This window comes from Eleutherodactylus coqui, chromosome 2 (genome assembly GCF_035609145.1).
Source record: "Eleutherodactylus coqui strain aEleCoq1 chromosome 2, aEleCoq1.hap1, whole genome shotgun sequence".
In the NCBI taxonomy this organism is placed as follows: Eukaryota; Metazoa; Chordata; class Amphibia; order Anura; family Eleutherodactylidae; genus Eleutherodactylus; species Eleutherodactylus coqui.
This window is the reverse complement of record NC_089838.1, coordinates 116,228,455-116,250,201: the sequence shown is the minus strand read 5'-3', so window position 1 is coordinate 116,250,201 and position 21,747 is coordinate 116,228,455. Positions and strand designations below refer to the sequence as shown.

At 44.7% G+C, this 21,747-nt stretch overlaps 1 protein-coding gene across 1 annotated transcript in view; it reads right to left on the bottom strand.

The window, feature by feature from the left end:
- The window catches only part of DRAM1 (DNA damage regulated autophagy modulator 1), a 47,985-nt gene that overhangs the window by 2,017 nt on the left and 24,221 nt on the right, over window positions 1-21,747 (bottom strand). Inside the window, exons 3-6 of the mRNA XM_066589852.1 lie at window positions 12,307-12,374; window positions 10,059-10,201; window positions 3,867-4,044; window positions 2,211-2,269 (exon numbers count right to left, since the gene is read on the bottom strand). Of these exons, the coding sequence (XP_066445949.1) occupies window positions 2,211-2,269; window positions 3,867-4,044; window positions 10,059-10,201; window positions 12,307-12,374 (448 nt within the window). The remainder of the gene's footprint in view (window positions 1-2,210; window positions 2,270-3,866; window positions 4,045-10,058; window positions 10,202-12,306; window positions 12,375-21,747) is intronic.

Genomic DNA, 21,747 nt, shown 5'->3' with positions numbered 1-21,747 from the left:
GTCATAGTGAATGGAGCATTGGTCGAGAAGGTACAGTCAGTGCACCATGCAAGCGCTCGGGTATCTCGGATGAATAGAGACCATTACTTCATTCATTCTTCTCTTCACTGCAGGGGTGCAGTAAACCAACAGTGAGGTGGACACAGGACCCCTGTTCTCATGTTCAGTGGGGGGTCTCAGTGGTGTAACCCTCCATACATCGCATGCGCCGGCTGTTTTTTACAGTCAACACCTGGCGCAACAGCTCAGATAAGCCGCCTGGCTTATCAAAGCTGTTAACACCTCAAATGCCGCTGTCAACTCTGACAGCGGCATTTTGAATCACCAGAACATCAATAAAATCGCAGGGAGCCGTGCGGGTGTTATGGTAGCCGGGGAACTTCTGAAAGGCCCCAGGGCTGTCATGGCAGAATGCCTATCAAGCCATGCCCATGGGGTGGCTTGATAGAATGCCTGCCCAATTGCAGTATGATGTAATGCTATGGCATTACATCATACTGCAGGAGCGAACAAAGCATCGCAGGTTGTTGTCCCCTTTGGGGATTAAAGGGAAAAAAAGGTAAAAATAAGTTCAATAAAATTTTACTAATTATTAAAAAAAAAAAAAAAGTAATAAAAGTTTAAAAAAAAACTTTTGCTATCTTTATAATAAAATAATCTGAATAAAACAAAAATACATATTTGTTGTGGCTGCATCTGTAAAGGTCCGATCTTAAAGTAACACATTATTCACCCCGAATGATGAACATCGTGAGAAAAGAAAATAAAGAATGCCAGAAATGCGCAATTTTGGTCACCCTGTCTCCAAGAAAAAAATGCAATAAAAAGCGATCAAAAAGTAATATGTATTCAAAATGGTACCAACGCAAACTACAGGATGTCTCCCAAAAAATAAGCCCTCATACAACTATGTCGACAGAAAAATTAAAAAGCTATTGCGCTCAGAAGATGGCGGCAGAAAATTATTTTAAAAAATTAAATACAGGTGCTCCCCGACTTGCGAACAGGTTCCGTTCCGGGAGCCCGTTCGCAAGTCCGTTTTGTTCGCAAGTCGAACAAATGGTAGTATGGAGGGGATCGCGGGTGGATCCCGCTCCATACAACGTCGGGAGCAGGCTGTTCTTACAGCGGGCACCCGGCGGCAGCAGTTCCGACGAGCCACGCCGCTTGTCAGAACTGTTAACACTTTAAATACCGCTCTGACAGCGGTATTTAAAGTGTTAACAGTTCTGACGAGCGGCGCAGCTCGTCAGAACTGCTGCCGCCGGGTGCCCCCGCTGTAAGAAACAGCCTGCACCCGACGTTCAGGGGGCCCGTACAGCGTCCCACGATGAGATCGTGGGACGCTGTGTGGTTGCTAGGCAGCCGGGGACTCCTGAAAGGCCCCAGGGCTGCCTATGCAGAGTGCCTATCAAGCGCACGGCTTGCTAGGCGCTCTGCATAGACAGCCCTGGGGCCTTTCAGGAGGCCCCCGGCTGCCCAGCAACCGCGATGTGACCAGACAGGCTTCTATCAGGCTTGATAGAAGCCTCTCCGGTCCCTGCACAGCATGATGTAATGCCATAGCATTACATCATACTGTGCAGGACAGATAGTTCGTATCTAGCGAAATTCGTAACTCGAATGTTCGCAAGTCGGGGACTATCTGTATCTTTGAAAAAAAATACAATTCATTCAGCAAAAAAAACTATATACGTTTGTATTGTAGTAATCGTACTGACCCATAGAATAAAGTTATCATGCCATTTTTGTTGCAGTTTGTGCGCCGCAGAAACAAGACATGAAAGATGGCCGAATTTCATTTTTACCCATTTCTCTCCACTTACAATTTTTTTCACTTAGAAAGTTTTTCAGTACAATATATGGTACATTAAATGGCACCATTGAAAAATACATCTCGTCCCGCAAAAAATAAGCCCTCATACAGCAACGTCGATGGATAAATAAAGGAGTTAGATTTTTTTTTTAAAAGGGGGTAGGATAAAACGAAAATGGAAAAAAGGGATTAATAGGCTTTGAATATTCAGTGTGGTTCAACGTTATTTGTTCTATGTTTAAGTGACGCCTAACGTACATCAGGCTGGGAACCTCTGCAGCAGATCATGCTAGTGACTCTCATTTTCTAATACAAGATAAAGATGGGTGCAGTTAAAAAAAAATGAACAAACCAAATGCATAAAATGTGAGTTAAAAAAAGTCAGTTCTCATACCTCTTCACCAATTTCACAACGGTACAACTTCATACCATCCAATGAAGCACATATTATCACTGTTGGGTGTACATGTTAAGGAGCGGCCTCATGATAGGAATGTAGTACTGTATATGGTTCTCTTCCAGCTCAGTATAGCAGCGATCAATATTATATATCCCAGTTCATATCAAACAATATATAATATGATTAGAATTGGGGAGTAGGCAGAACTTTGGGAGCATTTCACAAGTATGGTTTGGCATATAAAGTGGACACTAGCCTGTAGTGTCGGAGACCTTTTTTGTCTGAATGGACGGCACATTTCAGGTTTTATGTAATCAAGTATGATGATTTCAAATATCAAGATGAAAAAATTCTTTGAAAACCGGAACACCTCCCTAAATGACCAAAAAAACCAGAAAAATTCACTTCCATGTTTCGATACAAAAAAGACTTTAACTATCCTTCTCCTAAATAGTATATGAGTAAATTGAGTAGGCTAATGAGTATGACTGTTGTAAAGATTGTAATGTTTTTTTTGTACTGTACGTACAGAAATATAAATAACAAATAATATAGTTATGATGTTTCATGTAGTTTGGTTTTAATTAATAATAAATAACAAATAAATATGTTTTCTTTTATTTTGGGCATAAAATAAATAACATAAATAAGTGTATAAAATATGAAGATTATTGCTACAAATTGATTTTTAAGTATTTCAAGTGTAAATAGGGGGGTGTTCCGGTTTTCTGAGAATTTTTTCGTCTTGATTTTTGAAATCAGCATACTTGATTACATAGAACCTGAAATGTGCCTTCCATTCAGACAAAAAAGGAGGCTAGAGGACACATACATTAATATACACATACTTGAAAGACACAGTCAGTCATTATACTGTATAGTGTTCACCAATTACGCTACCATAGAGTAGGTATACTAATGTACCAATTCCTGTATTGGTGCTATCAGGTATTAACAGTGCATGCGGAGTTCACTCCAAATTTCTGTTTCTTATTCAGGCACAAAGTTATAAAACTCCAGTCTTTTGACCTGATCAAGTTCCAATCTTAATTTGCATATTTAACACCATTCACACAGGGCGCTGCTGCGTAGAAGCGATGACAAGCAACAACCGGAATAAAAAGCTCAGAATGACAATTAATGCTTAATTACAGCCAGCTGTCTTATTTTCCCAGTGTTATACGCAGGGCAAGTCCCTCCCCCTCGGAAGACGTCCAGCAGGGTATTCTTACTGTAGATTACTGGCCGCTCTGTTGTCGGGGGGCCTCTCCAGCATGTCCCATACTGCAGTACTGGCTCTAGCCAGCAGATGGTGCCATTGTATAAGGGCAGAAGGAGAAAGCCCCCTAGGAAACCCTGAATCCAAAATTGGATTGCAAAGGGTTAAATATACAGCATATCTATACAACCGAATCCGCATACACTCATGTGAACCAGCCCATAGGAGAGAAAAGATGGTTCTGACCCTAGAATTAAATAACTCCTACCTAGAAGGAACCCTCATGTATAAACATAGTATACAACTACAGCAGAACAAATACAATGTAGACTAAACCTACATACATCACATCTATAATCCAGAATGTGGGATAGGCATAAAATAAAACAAAGTATATATATGCAATAAGGTAACTAGTATGAAAAGGATACTAGGAAATAAGGCAATTATTGATATGACAGAAATTGTCATTCGTATATAACAGGTTCCCTTTTTGCCCCATTGTGGGCAGGCTTTACAGCTGATAATGGATTGGAGAAATATATATGCAACCCCGCAGATGAAGGTGAGGAGGGCTCCCACATCGTGCACGGTTGTAACAGAGTTCTCCTGCAAGATAACAAAGTTTTTGGTAAAGTTATTGAGCAATTAATTACTCTCAGGATCCACTGAGGACAACCTCACTTCATCACCTCCTCCCCTGGCTTATCACTTTTGTGGTTATTTCACAACAATTAATTAACCGGGTTACAAAGTTCTTAAACAGTCTTAACACATTTTTTAGGGCCCAGACAGACGGGCATATTAAAGGCTGTGCGCTATTTGTGTATTCCACGAACAGCACAGGACGATAATAGTCTGCGAGGCTATTCACATGGCTGCTTAAAAAATTGTATCTCCTATTCTGATCTGCTTTCACAGACAAGAATATCATATGCAACGTGTGGGGTGCATGAACAACAGGCAATTCATGAACAAGTGTCCGTTCGTTACTGTTCCCTCTAAGCTTCCCATTCTAGAAAGGAAAGAGTTAAAAAACGGATTAATGCAGATTAAAGGAGCTCAATAACAGCTCTAGCTCTGCAGAGTTTGGAACCTTTAAGGGTATGTTCACATGAAGCAGATTATATGTATGGATCCTCCACATGGAAAATCCATTGCATTTACAGAGGCAGAGAAGTGAGATTGAAATCCACAGCATGTCAATTATCGTAGCAGATTTTTGCTGCGGATTGCATCTCTTCAAATGAGGGGGGTGAATTCTGCACCGAATTCCGCATCAAAATCGACACCAAATAGTGCAGTTTTTGATGTGGATTTTGCACTGCGGATATGTCTGCTCCATGTGGACATACCCTGAATCTGCACCAATCAGTGTGGATTTTGATATTTAATGTGCCGATTGCACCCCCTCCTTTGAAGAGGTAGAATTGGCACTGAAAGTACACAGCATAAATTGACATGTTGCACATTTAAAATCTGCACCACATTCATAGTAACATAGTATGTTAGGCTGCATGAAGACAATGTCCATCTAGTTCAGCCTGTTTCAGCCCCCCCCCCCCCTCGTTGGTTCAGAGGAAGGCAAAAAAACCCCATAAAACAAAGAGCCAATTTAGCTCGTTTGAAGGAAAAAAAATCCTTCCTGACTCCATAATGGCAGCCAGAGTAATCCCTGGATCTCCCATAGGAGCCCATGCAGCGGTTGACGTCTTCTGCCCCAAAAGATAGTTCCAGGACTATCTTTTGGGCCCAACATAAAAATTCAGGCGCTATATTGGGCTGGCCGGGCGCTTTTACGTCTCAGGAATCCAATGCATCAGATCACAGCGTATATCGGTCGGCCGTGAAAACAGATGGCTGATATATGCTCGTGGGAAAGAGCCCTCAGGCAGAGGGTTCCACTGTCTCATTGCTCTTACAGTAAAGAACCCCCTTCTATGTTGGTGATCAAATCTGCATTTTCTAGACGTAGCAGATGCCCTCTTGTTACCATCGCATTCCTGCGTATAAACAGATCATGGGAGAGATCCTTGTATTGTCCCCTCATGTATTTATACAGAGTTATTTGGTCACCCCTTAGCCGTATTTCTTCCAGGGTGAATAATCCCAGTTTTGATAGCCCTTCTGGGTATTCCAGTCCTCCTATTCTATGTATTAGTTTAGTTGCCCTTCTTTAAACCCCCTCCAGCACTGTGACATCTTTCCTGAGCACCGGTGACCAGAACTGTGCGCAGTATTCCATGTGGGGCCTGACTAGTGCCTTATATAGTGGAAGAATAATGTTCTCGGCCCTCGCCCCTATACCTCTTTTAATGCACCCCAAGACTTTATTTGCTTTTGCAGCAGCTGACTGGCATTGGTTACTCCAGTTTAGTCTACAATCCACTAGTACCCCCAGGTCTTTTTCCATATCACTTTTCCCTAGCAGTACCCCATTTAGTGTATATTGGTGACATCCGTTTCTCCTGCCCATGTGCATAGCCTTACATTTATCAAAATTGAAATTCATTTACCATTTTTCTGCCCAAGCCCCCAGCTTATCTAGGTCCATTTGTAGCCGCATATTGTCCTCCCTTGTATTAACTACCTTGTATAATTTTGTATCATCTGCAAATATTGATACTTTACTGTGCAGTCCCTCTATCAGGTCATTGATAAATATATTGGACACAATGGGGCCTACTACTGAACCCTGTGGCACCCCACTAGCAGCAGTGTAGCACCACACTAGCACCCCACAAAGATTTAAGTCCAATGTCCACGGTCGGATTTGAATTGCAGAATTCACATGGAAGATCAGTAATTCAAGCCGCCCATAGGTAAGCATGGGCGTCCGCACAGTAATTAAAGCTTACGGATTTGTTTTGCGGACCTTTTGGCCTGAAAAACCAATCGCAGCATGCTCCATTTCAATGCGGATCCCGCACGGATGCTGCCATTGAAGTCAATGGAAGCTGTCCGATCCGCGGCCCATCCGCAGTGACGGATCCCGTGGGAAAGCAGATTTAAAAAAAAAATCTGTACTGTGCATGTCCGACGGCGAGCCGTGCAGTCCATCCGCAGTACAGATGTCCCAGCAGAAGAAAGGTCCACGCGGATGCCACCACCTGCCTGCAGAGGAACGCAGGGTCCTCACCTGTGGGCAGGGTGGGATTCCGCTGCAGGCTTCCGCACTCAGAGTCTAACTCGGCTGTGGACATGAGGGCTTAGTGTGGATTTTTTTCTGCAGTGTGGACAAGATTTTGAAAATCTAATCCACTTTGCTGCTTCTGTGAATACTGCAGATTTTCAATGCATTTCCACTGCAAATCAACCCCATGTGAACTTGACCTAACTTATAAGGTCCAGAGCACTTTTTCTGTTGGCATATACACCTTCTGCAGCTTCAATGTTCCCCTCACTGAAGCGCAATTTGTCTGTCTGCTGGTAGTGTTTGGGACCATCTGAAATATATACTCTGCAGAGTATCTCTCCCAAACTACAGGGCACTTTCTCTGTATGCATATACACTATCTGCAGATTCACACTATCTTGCAACTTCTTTGTGCTGTGCTGAGCTGTAAAATGGCCACTGGTAATGCTGTGTCTATGTTATATATGGCTGAGTCCTGTGATGTAAGGGTCCAATGAAAGTGCTGCACATATGCAAGAACACATTTGGTGACATCATCAAGGTGCCCTGTCTGCTGATTGGCTGCATGCTGACCTGCTTTAGCATTTATTATGGGAAACTCACTTTTCTCATGATTTTCGACAAAAATCAGGATGCACTGATTTCATCACTCGGTCAATCACAATGATCAACACTTGTGCAGACTTTCAGCTTTAATTCAAGTGGTACAATATAAATATTGCATTAACCATTTAGAAATTACTCCAAGTTTGTACATAGGCGCTTCATTTTCATAGGCTCAAATGTAATTGGACAATTGATTGATAAGCAGTTTCATGGGCCGGTGTATCCTGCCGATAGGAGATAAATGTTAATTCCGTAAATATCCCTTAGGGTGAATTCACACGAACGTATGTCGGCTCGGTTTTCACGCCGAGCCGATATACGTAGTGCTCATGTGCAGGGGGGGAGGATGGAAGAGCCTCAGAGCAGGAACTGAGCTCCCACCCCCTCTCTGCCGCCTCTCCGCCCCTCTGCACTATTTGCAATGGGGACAGGCGGGACAGGGGTGGGGCTAATTCCCGCCCTTAGCTCCGCCCCCATCCCGCCTCCTCTCATTGCAAATAGTGCAGAGGGACGGAGAGGCTCTTCCAGCCTCCCCCCTCTGCAGAGAGAGATAACGTATATCGGCTCGGCGTGAAAACCGAGCCGATATACGTTCGTGTGAACGCACCCTTAAAGGGGTTTTCCAGGGAAATACTATTGATGACCTATTCTTAGGATAGGTCATCAATAGTTGATTGGCCGGGGTGCATATTAGCAGTTTACGCTTAGGTTAAGCAGCGCTGCTGATTAGAGCCACCTGATTGGCTCTTCGGCAACATGTGACTACACAGCGTGCACGCGCATTGCCTTCAGCAGCCGTGCACTACACACTACAGTTAAGCAGACGTGCACTACACACGGGGTTAGGGTTTAGGGTTACGGTTTAGGGTTAGGGTTTAGGGTTAGGTTTAGGGTTTAGGGTTAGGTGTAGGGTTAGTTTGAGGGTTTAGGGTTAGGATTACGTTTAGGGTTAGGTGTAGGGTTAGTTTTAGGGTTAGGGTTGGGGTTAGGTTTAGGTAATCCTAACCGTTAACCTAACCCTAAACCCTAACCCCGTGCTGCTTAAGTGCAGTGTGTAGTGAACGTCTGCTTAAAGGGGTTGTCCCGCGCCGAAACGGGTTTGTTTTTTTTTCAAACCCCCCCCCCCCCCACCCCGTTCGGCGCGAGACAGCCCCGATGCAGGGACGTAAAAAAAAAAACCGCTCAGCGCTTACCTTAATCCCCGCGCTCCGGTGACTTCTATACTTACCGGTGAAATTGGCCGCCGGGATCCTCTTCCTCCGTGGACCGCAGCTCTTCTGTGCGGTCCATTGCCGATCCCAGCCTCCTGATTGGCTGGAATCGGCACGTGACGGGGCGGAGCTACACGGAGCCCCATTGAAGAAAGCAGAAGACCCGGACTGCGCAAGCGCGTCTAATTTGGCCATTAGACCATTTTAGACGGCGAAAATTAGGCGGGCTCCATGGAGACGAGGACGCCAGCAGCGGAGCAGGTAAGTGAAAAACTTTTTAGAACTTCTGTATGGCTCATAATTAATGCACAATGTACATTACAAAGTGCATTAATATGGCCATACAGAAGTGTATAGACCCACTTGCTGCAGCGGGACAACCCCTTTAACTGTAGTGTGTAGTGCACGGCTGCTGAAGGCAATGCGCGTGCACGATGTGTAGTCACGTGGTGCCGAAGAGCCAATCAGGTGGCTCTAATCAGCAGCGCTGCTTAACCTAAGGGTAAACTGCTAATATGCCGCCGGGGTCCGACACTCAAGACCCTGACCAATCAGCTGAGCGAGCGCAAGCTGTCATTGCCGCAATAACAGAGGTCGGTGCGGAAGCCTCCCCGTCGACCTGTGTGTAGTGGTCGGCACTTGTAACTGCAGGCACGGCTCTAATTGAAATCAATGGGAGCCGTGCGTCCAGTTACAAGCGTCCGATGCTATAAGGAGGTCGGCGCGAAGGCTTCCTCTCTGACCTCTGTGTATTTGGAGTGGAAGCCTTCGCGCCGACCTCCCATGTAGTGTCCGGCACTTGTAACTGCAGGCACGGCTCCTATTGATTACAATGAGAGCTGTGCCTGCAGTTACAAGTGCCGGCCACTACACAGAGGTCGGCGCGGAGGCTTCCGCTCCGACCTTTGTGTTATTGCGGCGGTGACAGCATGCGCCCGCAGAGCTGATCAGTCGGGGTCCCGAGCGACAGACCCCAGCTGATCAACTATTGATGACCTATGCCGATGATAGGCCATCAATAGAATTTCCCTGGAAAACCCCTTTAATATCTATCTAGCAGAGATGAGTGAATTCTCTTGCCTGTTTTAGAGTTTGCAATTGATTACAATGAGAGAATTGTTTTGTTTATTATTTTTTTAAATTATTCAAACGTAAATCAAAAATGTAACAAATTGATTAATTGATTAATTTACAGAGATATTCTCATAAGCAGGAGTTACTTAGCTATAAATGTTCATCTTTATCACACATACTCCATCATCTACTTGTAAAACACATTTTACAAAGATGTATTAAACAATTATAAAGCATTAGAAAATCGGGACTGCTTTGTTTCAAAAACGGCGCCACTCTTGTCCAAAGGATTTATTTGGTATTGCCACTCAGCGCTATTTACTTCAATGGAGCTGAGCTTCAGGAATGGCACTGTTTCTGGAAGAAAGCAGCCATATTTCTTATTCTGCACAACCCCTTGAAAACTGCTGCAAGGGAAGGTGGGGGAGTTGCCAATGGCAACCAAAAGGATTACTACTTTCTTATTTAAAAAGACCTTAAAAGAATAAGAACTGGAACCTTCTTGGTCGCTACGGGGGTTTTCAAGTAGTTTTGATAAATCTTCCATATTGTACTACGATGAATATTCAATATCAGATTTTGGCCGACTAACCTACCTGGAAGGAAGCCACAATGACCATCCCGATGCAGCCAAGGACTCCAGTTAACAATGATGCCAAGTTGAACCAGTAACTCACAAAAGGTATTCTCAAATTTTGAGCCTGGATTATTTTATACCTTGTATACATTGTAGCAGCACCTGATGTGAGAGAAACACAAAAGGGAAAATAGACCATAATATCTTAAAACAAAGTATTAGTCAACATTTAAAGGGAACCTGTCACCACGAAAAAGCACCAAAAAGTTATCCTGGTGCTCGATGAGGTGTTGAGGAGCTATAGTCTATGAGAACCCCTCTAGCCCCACCCCTGTCTAGCCCTGACCCTCGCTAGCCCCACTCTCGGGGGAAGGCCTGGGAAAGTCCTCTCGACCCCACCCCTATCTCTTCAAATATGGGGTGATATATAAGAGATCCCCTGTAGCTCCGCCCCCTCCCTCTCCCTGCAACGGGGGATTCCACAGCTCTTTCGCGATATTCTTCCATTGATTTCAATGGGGCCGATGCTGCTGCTGCCGACCCCATTAAAAACAATAGGCCATATCACAGATTTTTTTACATCAACTTGCAAGTGAGAATGAAACCATTGAAAATCATTGGTTTCAAACTCATGCATTTTTACTCGCTCTCGCATCATTGGAAAATCTTATTGCCAGTGGGGAAGAGCCCTTATTCCTATCTCAGCCAATCATGAACGAGATAGCGATATGCCTTGGTACTCGGCAGCTGTGATGACCTAAAAAACAGAAACAGTTCAGCAGGTTGTCCTACACTATTTCTGCCAACTCCGATACGACTGAATGGAAATTATGGAAACAGCAAACTACAGCAAGCTAAACTTTTTCCACAGCGCCCAAGTTTCAGAAACAGCATAGCCCACTGTGCTACATTGTTTCCGTAACTCTCATTCACTTCTACCTGAGACTCAAAATAATTGTAGAACCGTGTTCGACTGTTTCTGTACTCCCAGCCCCCAACGATTGGTGGAACAGGAGCTAAGAGGGTCAGTTCTTGAGATAGGTGGGGGTCCCAGGATGGATATGCCAAATCTGAGGAGGGAGTAGCTCTTTAAGGCCTCGTTCACACGAGTGTGGTTTTAGCTCATTATAGGCGTGTGAAAAGATTGTGTATAATAAAACCAATGGTTTCCTATAGAACCATTCAGATGAAGGCAAAGATAGGACATGCGACTGCAAAGCTCGCATCTAAGGGTGACTACCCACTAGCGTTTTTTTTACTGCGAAATTCGCAGCGGTTTTTTTTTCTGCAGGGGCTTTGGGCTATGGGACTTGTAAAGCTAGAATCGCGATTTTGCGCGATCGCGATTTTAACATTACAAGTCCCATAGACCCCCTGCAGAAAAAAAAACCGCTGCGAATTTCGCAGTGAAAAAAAACGCTAGTGGGTAGTCACCCTAAGGTCCGTGGTGCGAGAAAAGATAGGACCTGACCTATCTTTGTTGCGAGCTGCGCAGGAGCTCCTATGGGAGCTGGATAACACGCAGCTCTGATCGTGTGAATGGGCAATTTCACTGCTAATTAAACTTGAGCCTTAATAGCTGGAAATCGCCTGGTCACGCTACTTTTAATGCAGTATAGCTGCGATCTTTTCACGCGCCTATAATGCGCTAAGACCATGCTCATGTAAACGAGGCCTTATGGTCACTGCATAGCCCATCTGCCAATCTACCTTTCGCTATCACGCCATAAAAACTTTCACGTCAAGGGCTCCTTTACATGGATATGTTAGCGTGCACAATACGCAGTGAATAGAACCCCTTGATCTCAATGAGTTCATTAACACGTGTGTATTTTGCATGTGCATTTTCAGCTGTGCAAAAAAAGATAGAACATGCTTTATCTTTCTGCATTTTTATGCACCTACAGAAGTCACTGGGGATGCGCAAATTCGCACACAATGCACAAGAAGATTTGTGAAATGCTGCGTAATTCTGCTGAAAAAGATCACATCTAAAACTAATTAGCCATTTCAATTGGTGCGTTTATTGCTGTGTGCAAAGGCCCATGCCCTACTAGCAGAAAAAGTACAGTAAAAAACGCCATACTCGCTCAAAAAAGCCTTCTTTATAGCACTAAAAATTTGTGCTAAGGCATGCGCAATTGTGCTTACGACTAACCTGCCTAATTCTAATATAACACATCTTTTTTTTTTTAAATGCTACGCTTTTTGCATTTTTGCCATCCTAAAGAAAGGTTGTAAAAGATATTTTAAGCGGAGGCCCTTACCTAACATGGCAGTCACACTAATCATAAATCCAAACAGTCCGCTTTCAGGAATGCATGTGCCGGTGTCACTAGAGAAAAAAAACAAAAGTAAATGTAACACTTTTCACTGTGTAACAATGTCCATTGGTTACAGTTTTACTTTTTTTCCAGAAAGCATTTGGCAATAAGTTTTATTAGGTGTTCCTTAAAATAATCGCACTATCAGACTCACTTCTGAAACGCTAGGATGGAACTGATCTGAAAATACAGCAGGACTGCCAGGTTATTATAATTACCGTCTGCTGCTGCGCTACCCGCCAGCAGAAACCCAACTGATTTTATGCCAGTCTGCAGTAAATATACACTTGGATGCTTTTGTTTTATATATTAGCATAATATTATTATAATATAGTTAGTATCATTTTTTACTATCCAAATTCCACCATATGATAGAATAATAGGCAAACCATACAGATAGTTGATGGAGCAATATGGTGTGTTCAATAATGCACATCTATTTCCAAAGTCAAAAGGAGGGACACGTAAGGGCAAAAGAGGCACAGAGGAACTTGGGTGAAATATAGGGGCTGTCCCTCTAAAAGAGGGATACTTGGGAGGTATGGAAATACTACTTATACACAATACATGTGCTTGCCCAATACATGAGAAGCTATCGCACAGCTTCCTTCTATTTACTGAACTGCCGCCTGTTCTTACCACCTTTTATTTAACAGCAGATATGCCCAGATTAAGGGCTTTTTACACAAGACGATTACAGTTCAGAGTTATTCAAATTCCCGCTCCCCCGTGTAAACGCATGAAGAAAACTGAACAACAAGCCGTTCAGTGTAAACAGCAGTCGTTCACTTCTGAACGACAGTCTGCTTACTGTAAATGGAGGCGAACGGGGGAAAACGCTCTCAGGCCGCCCAGCCTCCATCCCGGCAAAGCTTTTAGCAACACCAGTGATACTCACTCCTGTGTAAGAGCATGGCAGCGAGCATCACTGGGATGCACTGCCAGGCACCGTTTGCCCAACAGCTTGTCCCATCTAAATAAGGCATTAGTTTATGAAGCTAGTTTCACACGAACGTACTTGCGGAGGCATTCCCACAAGTGAAAAAGTCACTAGTATAACACGACCAAGCGATGCCTTCAATGTCAATGGATTCATTCAGAAGAACATGTTTTTTCAGAGCAAAATATTTGTCCGCGAAAAGATAGGTCTTGCCCCATCGTTGTCCGTGTTACACAGAAAGCTGCCATAGACTTGTATCGCAGATGAAAAATGGGGGGAGGGCGTGTACAACACCTTTAAGCTGGTATTCTGACTACAGACATTTGTCTGATAGGATAAGGTCACTTCAAGAGTAAGTATCTGACTCAATGTCAGAAATCCAAACCGGCTAGGAGTAGCTTCATAGAGGAGGTTGGAATTGGAAAACCTAAACCGACCCTCCGGTTTTGTGAAAAAAATCTGCCTGGGACAGGAGGAAGAGGGAGTATATAACCTGCAGTTCTTCTCTGCAGACCCTCCAATCCATTGCTTTCGGGTCCTGTCTTAGTCTAAAGATTGCACAAGCCATCTTGGACAGCCTACCTAATCCCCACAGTGCATTGGTAGTGTTAGACTACTAATGCACTATATCTGATTGATATATGATCAGCACTGGCTAATCAAAGAGCAGTACATAGTGTGTATAAGGTAGACAGAAAGTTGCTGCAGACATCTTGAAAGGCCAAAAAACAGAACCCGAAACCAGCAGTACAAAGGGGTAGCAGAGAATTCTCATCCCCGGACAGAATTTTCTCACAAGGCCAGAGGGTCGCTTTAACTTACTGCTCTGTTAGTTGGTTCTTCTTTCAGATGCTTCTACACACAGTGGTTGGAACTAGAAATGTTATTCTATGGAGATTTAGCTGCTGTTACATATGTGGCTGCCTGGTCAAGCATCACCAAGTTCCAACATCCTAGTTGAACTGATACCGTAAATAGATAGCTAGTAACATTAACTTGTCCTACAATTGAACACTATCACCAGGAGGCTTCACTTCCATGAGTGACATAAAGTTGCTGCCTTGCTCTGATATTGTTGATGAAGCTGTCCTCTGGTGCTCATGACCCAGTACATGTCATTATCTGGACTGCCACCTAACCTGAAATGCATTGAGCCTTTAGAAGTTAGGTTCAATCCTACTTTCTTTAAGTGGAACATTCATGCCCATCATAACTACATACTATACAGTTACTGCTTTCAGAGAAAACTGATGAAGAATGGAGATTTCTTATTCACTACTCAATCCTCATTGACACTTTATCTACATAGGTAGCCATGGTCGGTACTGGTGCATCTTGTCTCCAGCAGAAATATGGGTGGAGACATGGGTTAAGAGTCCTGAGTTACAGGGTATGTCTAGGTGATGGCCAGAGCTGAGGATTGGCTGGCACACAAACTGCCCATTCCCCTTGCCCTGATCACACATCTCCCAGCCGGACTCCCGCTCTCAGCGTCCATGTTCCCCGCCGACACAGCAGCATCAGTAGGTGGCCCCGCTGTAACTGTGTTCGCTGTGGTCCTTGCTGCTGTGTGCAGAGACACTGACAGGGGAGAACGGAGTATGTTGCCTCAGTTCCCGCATCCTCCTGTGATATTGCCCTGCCAGCTCACACGTCCCTTCTCCCCCAGCTGGCAGGGAGAAGCTGTGAAGCCGGGGTGGAGAAGCTGCAGTCAGCGGTGCGACAGAGGGGTGGAGAATGACAGCATGCCCTGCAGCAGCCGCAGGGGGAATGGCAGCGGAGGAGAGGTATGAGCGTGGCGCCAGGGGGAAGCAAGCACAGATGGAAGTCCGCTAGGGACATGTGTGAGCTGCCAGGGCCATGTCACAAGGGGATGCGGGAGCTGAGGGGGGCATTACCAAGGCATTACCTGTTACTCTGCAGGTCTCCACCCATATTTCTGGTGGAGACAAGATACACCAGTACCACCATGGTCACCATCTGTCTTCTCATTTGTCTGCAGCACTCTACAAAGCAATATGGCCCCTCCAACCAGTGGCGCAAGAATCAGAACAGTGCCACTTATACCAGGCCAACAACCATATCACAGGTGTTTGTCTCTAGGGTCAGATTCCTATAACAGAACCTTGGCAATATAGTCAACAGTTTAGAACTTAGCTTTTCATGAAAATATTACTGGCAGCTAGGACTTTTCTTATAAGTAACTGGATTTACCTTTTTATTATATGTAATAATCATTTGATGTAGGTCACTACAGTAAAATGATTAAAAGGCCACTCCGATGATTTTTTAAAATCCATTCATTATGTAGCTGCCACCCCAGTATGTAAAAGTGGAGGAGCCTCTTGTGGCGCAGAGTGCCAAGGCAGCAAAAATTTCCTCACTCACAACCTGAAGGTTGCAGGTTCAATCCCCATGTGGTTCAGGTAGCTGGCTCAAGGTTGACTCAGCCATCCATCCTTCTGGGGTTGGAAAAATGCTTGCTGGGGGATAAAGATGACTGGGGAAGGCAATGGCAAACCACCCCACAAAAACAGTCTAGTGTTATTTTTTTTCTCAGACAGTCATGTGGTCTCAGTTCTGACCAGCTCAGATCTACTTAGGTTCCTGTGTTCTCAAATTAAATCAGTTGCAGTCTGTTTGATGCTGATACATGCGGCTACCACTAAAACAGCCTACAGGAGCATATAGGCACTCCTCTCACAGTTATTGATGGTGGTCACACAGGTATAATAGAGGAGATCACAGCTCATCCTCCTGTATACTTATGGTCTATAGCCTATTTAGGCTATAATGAATAATAATGAAATTGTCCCTGCAGCAGGCTAAAATAGTATAGCCTCAGCTAATGTGCTGAAGAATCATCGGATAGATATGAAACTGAAAGTAAAAAATCTCACCATCAAGATAGTGGCTAATAAACATCAGACAGGAGACTTTATTGCAAGGAAGTGGCTACAATAAACAGAGGAGACCTCCAGAGTGTGACAGACAATCAGATGAGGGGGTCAGGGATGGAAAAATATGTTTTCACTGGAGTGGCCCTTTAACAGTATTTTTCACCAAAGACAACTTTTACTAAGCTTAAACCTGTCATGACTCTTGGACACGTGAAGAGAGGTCACTACATATGTATTTTATTCAGTGTCAGTTTTATATACTTCCTCATTTCTACAGGAAATCCTTAAATTACATTGCAGTTACGTGATGAGAATTTCACTCAGCAGTCATTGGCCCACAAGTAGATCCCTGGGGGCTAATTGTCAACTTTGTATGTTTCTGTTTGATATATACTTTGAAAAGAAATATAATGATAAGTGTACTAAGAAGCAATCCTCTATGGTAACGGACAGGCTGGTAAATGAACATTGTGGAAATACACCTAATGGTCTCCTATTTCCAAGCACAGGCTCAACTGAATCCTCTTTTTTTTGCAACTTTTACTGAACAACTGGTTTTAAACGGTTACCCTACAATCTGTAATCTTTCTGAACTCCCTGTACACCGCTAATTACCAAAAGAAAAAACAATATATTTTTGCAGTTGTGCAAAAAAAAGGCCATGTTCTATTTTGATGTGTATTTGTGCACCAAAGGTTCCCATAGAAGTCAATGGGGGATGCGCAATATGCAAGGAGATGCGTGAAATACTGCATAATTGTGCTGGAAAGAGAACACATCTGGAACTAATTAGCCATTTCAATCAGTGCATTTGATACCCATGCGCAAATAAACATGCCTTGCTGGGCAAAAATTACAGTAAAATAAGCCAATACGCGTTCAGTATCGAACGGCCGCTATGTTATGTCAATAGAGAAGGGCAGGAGAGCGAGGAGAGAATTCTCCAGCCTCCCTGCTGTAAGCCAGCGATACTAGCTCCTGTGCAGCAGCACAAGTATGTGCGGGGACGAGTGTCGGGTATCGTTTGCCCAACATTCATCCCGTGTAAATGGGCCTTAATTCTGTAATTCTCTTTTAGCAGCAGCTGTTTAATTTTCCTGATGTGGATCTCTCTCACTTCTATCCTGGCACAGAGCAGAATCTGTTCTGGCTCCAAGCTTCCCTCCTTCCCGGCACATAACCTTCTTTGACATCACGTCCTTCAAATTTCCTAGGCCCTTAGGACATTCAGTTCAGACGTAACAGCAGGTGAGCTGTTATGGAGATTATATTTACATTACAAAAGAACTTTTCCAGCATCTACTTCATGAGTTTCTGCAGGTCACTCAGGCTGCTGTATCGGATCTTTTTTTTTTCTCTCTAATTCTTTTATTTCTCTTTTTCAGTTCAATTACAATTAACCATAATCCTGTTTATACATTATATACATTTGTCCGAAGTATGTAAATCTCTATTCTTAACAGTACTTTAGGAAAACAATAAAAGGCTCTTTATTCTCTTCTCCAGCTCTACTTATTGTTTGGTCTTATGAACCAATATACGCTTAGATTAAGTCAGTTCTTCAAATATGACGGCCAAGCTGGAACTTGTGACCTACTTCAAGTTCTTATGGTTCTGGACGTGAGAGATAACAGAGCTTAACATATTTAACCACAAACTTATATAACAACTGGACACAAAGAGACTGGGGGATACGATGGGGGGGTCAGACACAAAGGGGAGGTTAAGTGGGGTGGGGTAGGGGAAGGGGTGTGCTGAGACCTTTAGTTGTTTGTGTTTAGAAGCGCTCGGTATTCTGCCGAGTTCAGAAACTCCATCCAGTAGTACCAAGTCTTCGTGAACTTTTCTTGAGTTCCTCTGAGTGTCGTGCTGTATCGTATCTTAATGCCTCATTCACAGGAGTATGTGCAATGTCACACTGGCCGTATGCGGCCGAAAATCGCAATAGTGAAAAATAGCCAAGATCTAATTCTGAACTTAATCATCCATTCACACGAGCGTTTCGCGTGAAAAAAAATTATAAAATCGCTGCAGCGCGGAATTCCTTCAGGTGAGAGAATGGCTTCTATTAGCTTCAATCAGAGGCGTAACTTGAAGCTCCTGGGCCCCAATGCAAAACCTGGAACGGGGCCACCAACTATAATGCTTTATTCATAATACTGGGCTTCCTATATGGAGAAGAGAGGCCTTATGGGCCCCCTAAGGTTCCTGGGCCCGGCTGCAACCGCATCCCCTGCATCCTCTATAGTTACGCCCCTGGCTTCAATAGCTAAAATAGAACCAGCTGTCTTCTTTTCCAATCGGCGGACGCAGGCCATGACCTCTTTTGACACTGCAAGATACCGAGCGATTTTTTTCATATGCCGGAAAATCGCCCATGTGAATGAATGTATTGGATTCCAAAGTTTCACATAATAGCGATTTTCGGCCAACGTTTTTTCGCGGCAAAATAGCTGCGATACAATACTACTGTGAATGAGGCCTAAAAGGATATGTCATTGGAAAATGAGCTACTGCTTAAAGTGACCCTCCAGGCCTGGACTAGCAGCAGGAGGGTGGACACCCACTGGCGATATTTTCTTTATTGTGCTGCTAGAGCACATGAAAACTCTCGCCTCGCAGCGCAGGAAAGACGCCGAAATACAACCGGCATATCGCCAGTGTTGAAAAGAAATGGAGAATGCCGCGGACTTCTGCCACAGCTGTGACAGCTGTGGCAGAAGTGCAGAATGATATCCCATTGCTTTCAATGGGATTGGCACTACTGCCGATCCCATTGAAAGCAGTGCTTTCTGGCAAGCCCCGCAATATGATTATCGGGGAAGAGCTTGAAATATAAGTCCTTCCCTGATAATCATCAATAAGTGGTAAAAAAAAAATTTACTCACCTCTCCGCCGCTCAAACGCGTCCTCCGGCTGGCTCCCCGGCACTGCTGTCCAGCACTTTCAGCAGGCGGGAATTTAAAAATCCCCGCCTGCTGAAAGGGCTGTGCTGATTGACTGAGGGCTCAGCCAATAGCAGCTAGTGCTTAGCTATTGGCTGAGCGCTCAGCCAATTACAGATAGTGTTTAGCTAAAAGCACTATCTTAGCTATTCATCAATGAATAGCTAAGCACTATCTGTAATTGGCTGAGCGCTCAGCCAATCAGCACAGCCCTTTCAGGAGGCGGGGATTTAAAAATCCCCGCCTGCTGAAAGTGCTGGACAGCAGTGCCGGGGAGCCAGCCGGAAGACGCGTCTGAGCAGCGGAAAGGTAGCTTTTTGGGTTTTTTTACCACTTATTGATGATTTTCAGGGAAGGGCTTATATTTCAAGCCCTTCCCTGATAATCATACTGCGGGGCTTGCCAGAAAGCACTGCTTTAAATGGGACCGGCAGCAGTGCTGATCCCATTGAAAGCAATGGGATATCATTCTGCCGCAGCTGGGACAGCTGTGGCAGAGGATTCTTTCGCGGGGATGAAGGAAACTCCTGCCACAGCTGTCACAGTTGTCCCAGCTGTGACAGAAGTCCGCGGCATTTTCCATTTCTTTTCAATGGGGCTAGCACTGCTGCTGGCCCCATTGATAAGACTGGCGATATTCTGGCGTGATGCCGTTTTTTTTCTTGCAATGCGCTGCCAGACTTTTTCTTTACTCTCGCAGCGCAGTGGAGAAAAAAACGCCAGTGGGTGTCCGCCGTTAGACACTACACTTAGGGCTTAAATAGACTAACATGATTGCAGAGATTTTTGCACGCGTGAAAACTGCCCCTGCAAAACGTGACAAAGTGAAGCCCTTGATTTCAATAGATTCATTGTCAGGTATTAGTGTATCTTGACGCCACCAGAAGCTAGGGGTTTGACAGGAGAAACGCCCCTGTCACACCCCTAGCTCCCGATTGGCGCAAGTATGGAAGGTCCTACGTAGCAGCCTGTATGCAGCCAATGGACGCTGCTAGGAGCTTGCTTGGCAGCCGCATTAGGTAATCTGCCCTGGAGGCTTAAATCCACTGACACTATGAACTTCCCACTACCTCGCTCCTCCACCCAGCCGTGTCCCATAATTTTCTCTAAAACACTGCAAGCCAACTGCACAAATATCGTCCGACTACATCGGGCCTCCATTGTCTGTGATGCAGACAGTGGGGCCCGCTGCAGCACACCCCAGACCTGCAAGCGCCTTTGCCGCAGCCGCCCTAGAAGAGGACCCCCACGCTGTATTTCACCGCAGAGGGTTGTTGCCACAAGGCAGAAGACAGCCGCCGGACAAACCCCCCCGCTCACCCGCAACGCTCACTGCCGTCGGAAGCAAGGAGCCCTCAGCGCTACGGCTGCCCAAAGACCACAATGCAGGAGGACACCACGGACACTGGAAGCCCATGCACAGTCACATGAGACCGGGGGATGGAGCTTCCTTGAGAGCCGGGACAGAAGGGAGCCCATACTGGCAAAATACAGTGCCCTGCTAGCAACACACACCGGGAAGAGCAGTGGAGAAGGGCCAAGCATAATTACAGCAGCTGCAGCGACACTTCCATCTGCACCGCGAGCAGCAACAGCAGAAGAATACTGGGCAGCCAGGACGTGCAAGGGACCGTTATTTGCAGCCAATGAGGTAGAGAGGGGCGTCTGCCCCCTGTCAAGCTTGACTCCACCAGGACTTCCTAGTGGCGCCAAGATACATTAATACCTCATTGTCATAGGCCTGTTTTTTGTGCGCAATTCTTACATATGAGAAAAGGTAAGCCTTGCCTTGTTAGGTGGCAAGAAGCATGCTGATGCATTCATGCCATCAGTTTGATAGTTTTTTTTTGCAAAATGCCAGTTAACACGCCTGCATGTTACACCCTTCCGTGGAATAGAATGGTCATTAAATTCCTAATCAGGGCGAGCCGTCTTCTTCTTCCAGCGTTGTACACAGGGTAAATCCCTCCTGTTTTTTGAGCTGCCATAGACGTCTATGGCAACTTTCTGCGTAACATGGACAAAGATAAAGCAGGACCTATCTTTTCGCAGATGAAGATCTTGCACAAAAAAAAACGTGTGAACGAATCTATTGGAATTGAAGGCATCACTTTGTCACATTATCAGGTGAGATTTTCATGTACAGAAATGGCTCCGCAAATGTATTCATCTAAATCTGCCCTTAAGCACGTAATAGCATCAATATAGGCTATGGGGATATAACATATGCAGCAAATACGCATGTAACAGGCATATTTACTGCGTATTACACAGGTAAAAAAAAAACACTTAATATGCGGGCCACATACGCCCGTGTAAACAGATGAAGTCAGTGGCGTAGCCATAAAGGTTGCAAGTGCAAGATGGCACAGACTCACTTCTGAGCCCGCGCCATCCACAGGACATATGTTTACGTACTGTTGCATTAAATGCCCTCCAGCCAGGACGTAAACTTACGTCTGTGATATTAACGGGTTAAAAAAATCCTAAATCTCACAGTGTTTGCTCTTGCCACTGAGTGTCATAATAGGTTGATCTAGCCTCTGTGCCTTACAATAGGCTGTTCTGTAGAGATTACTTCTCAGCAGTCATCTCATTA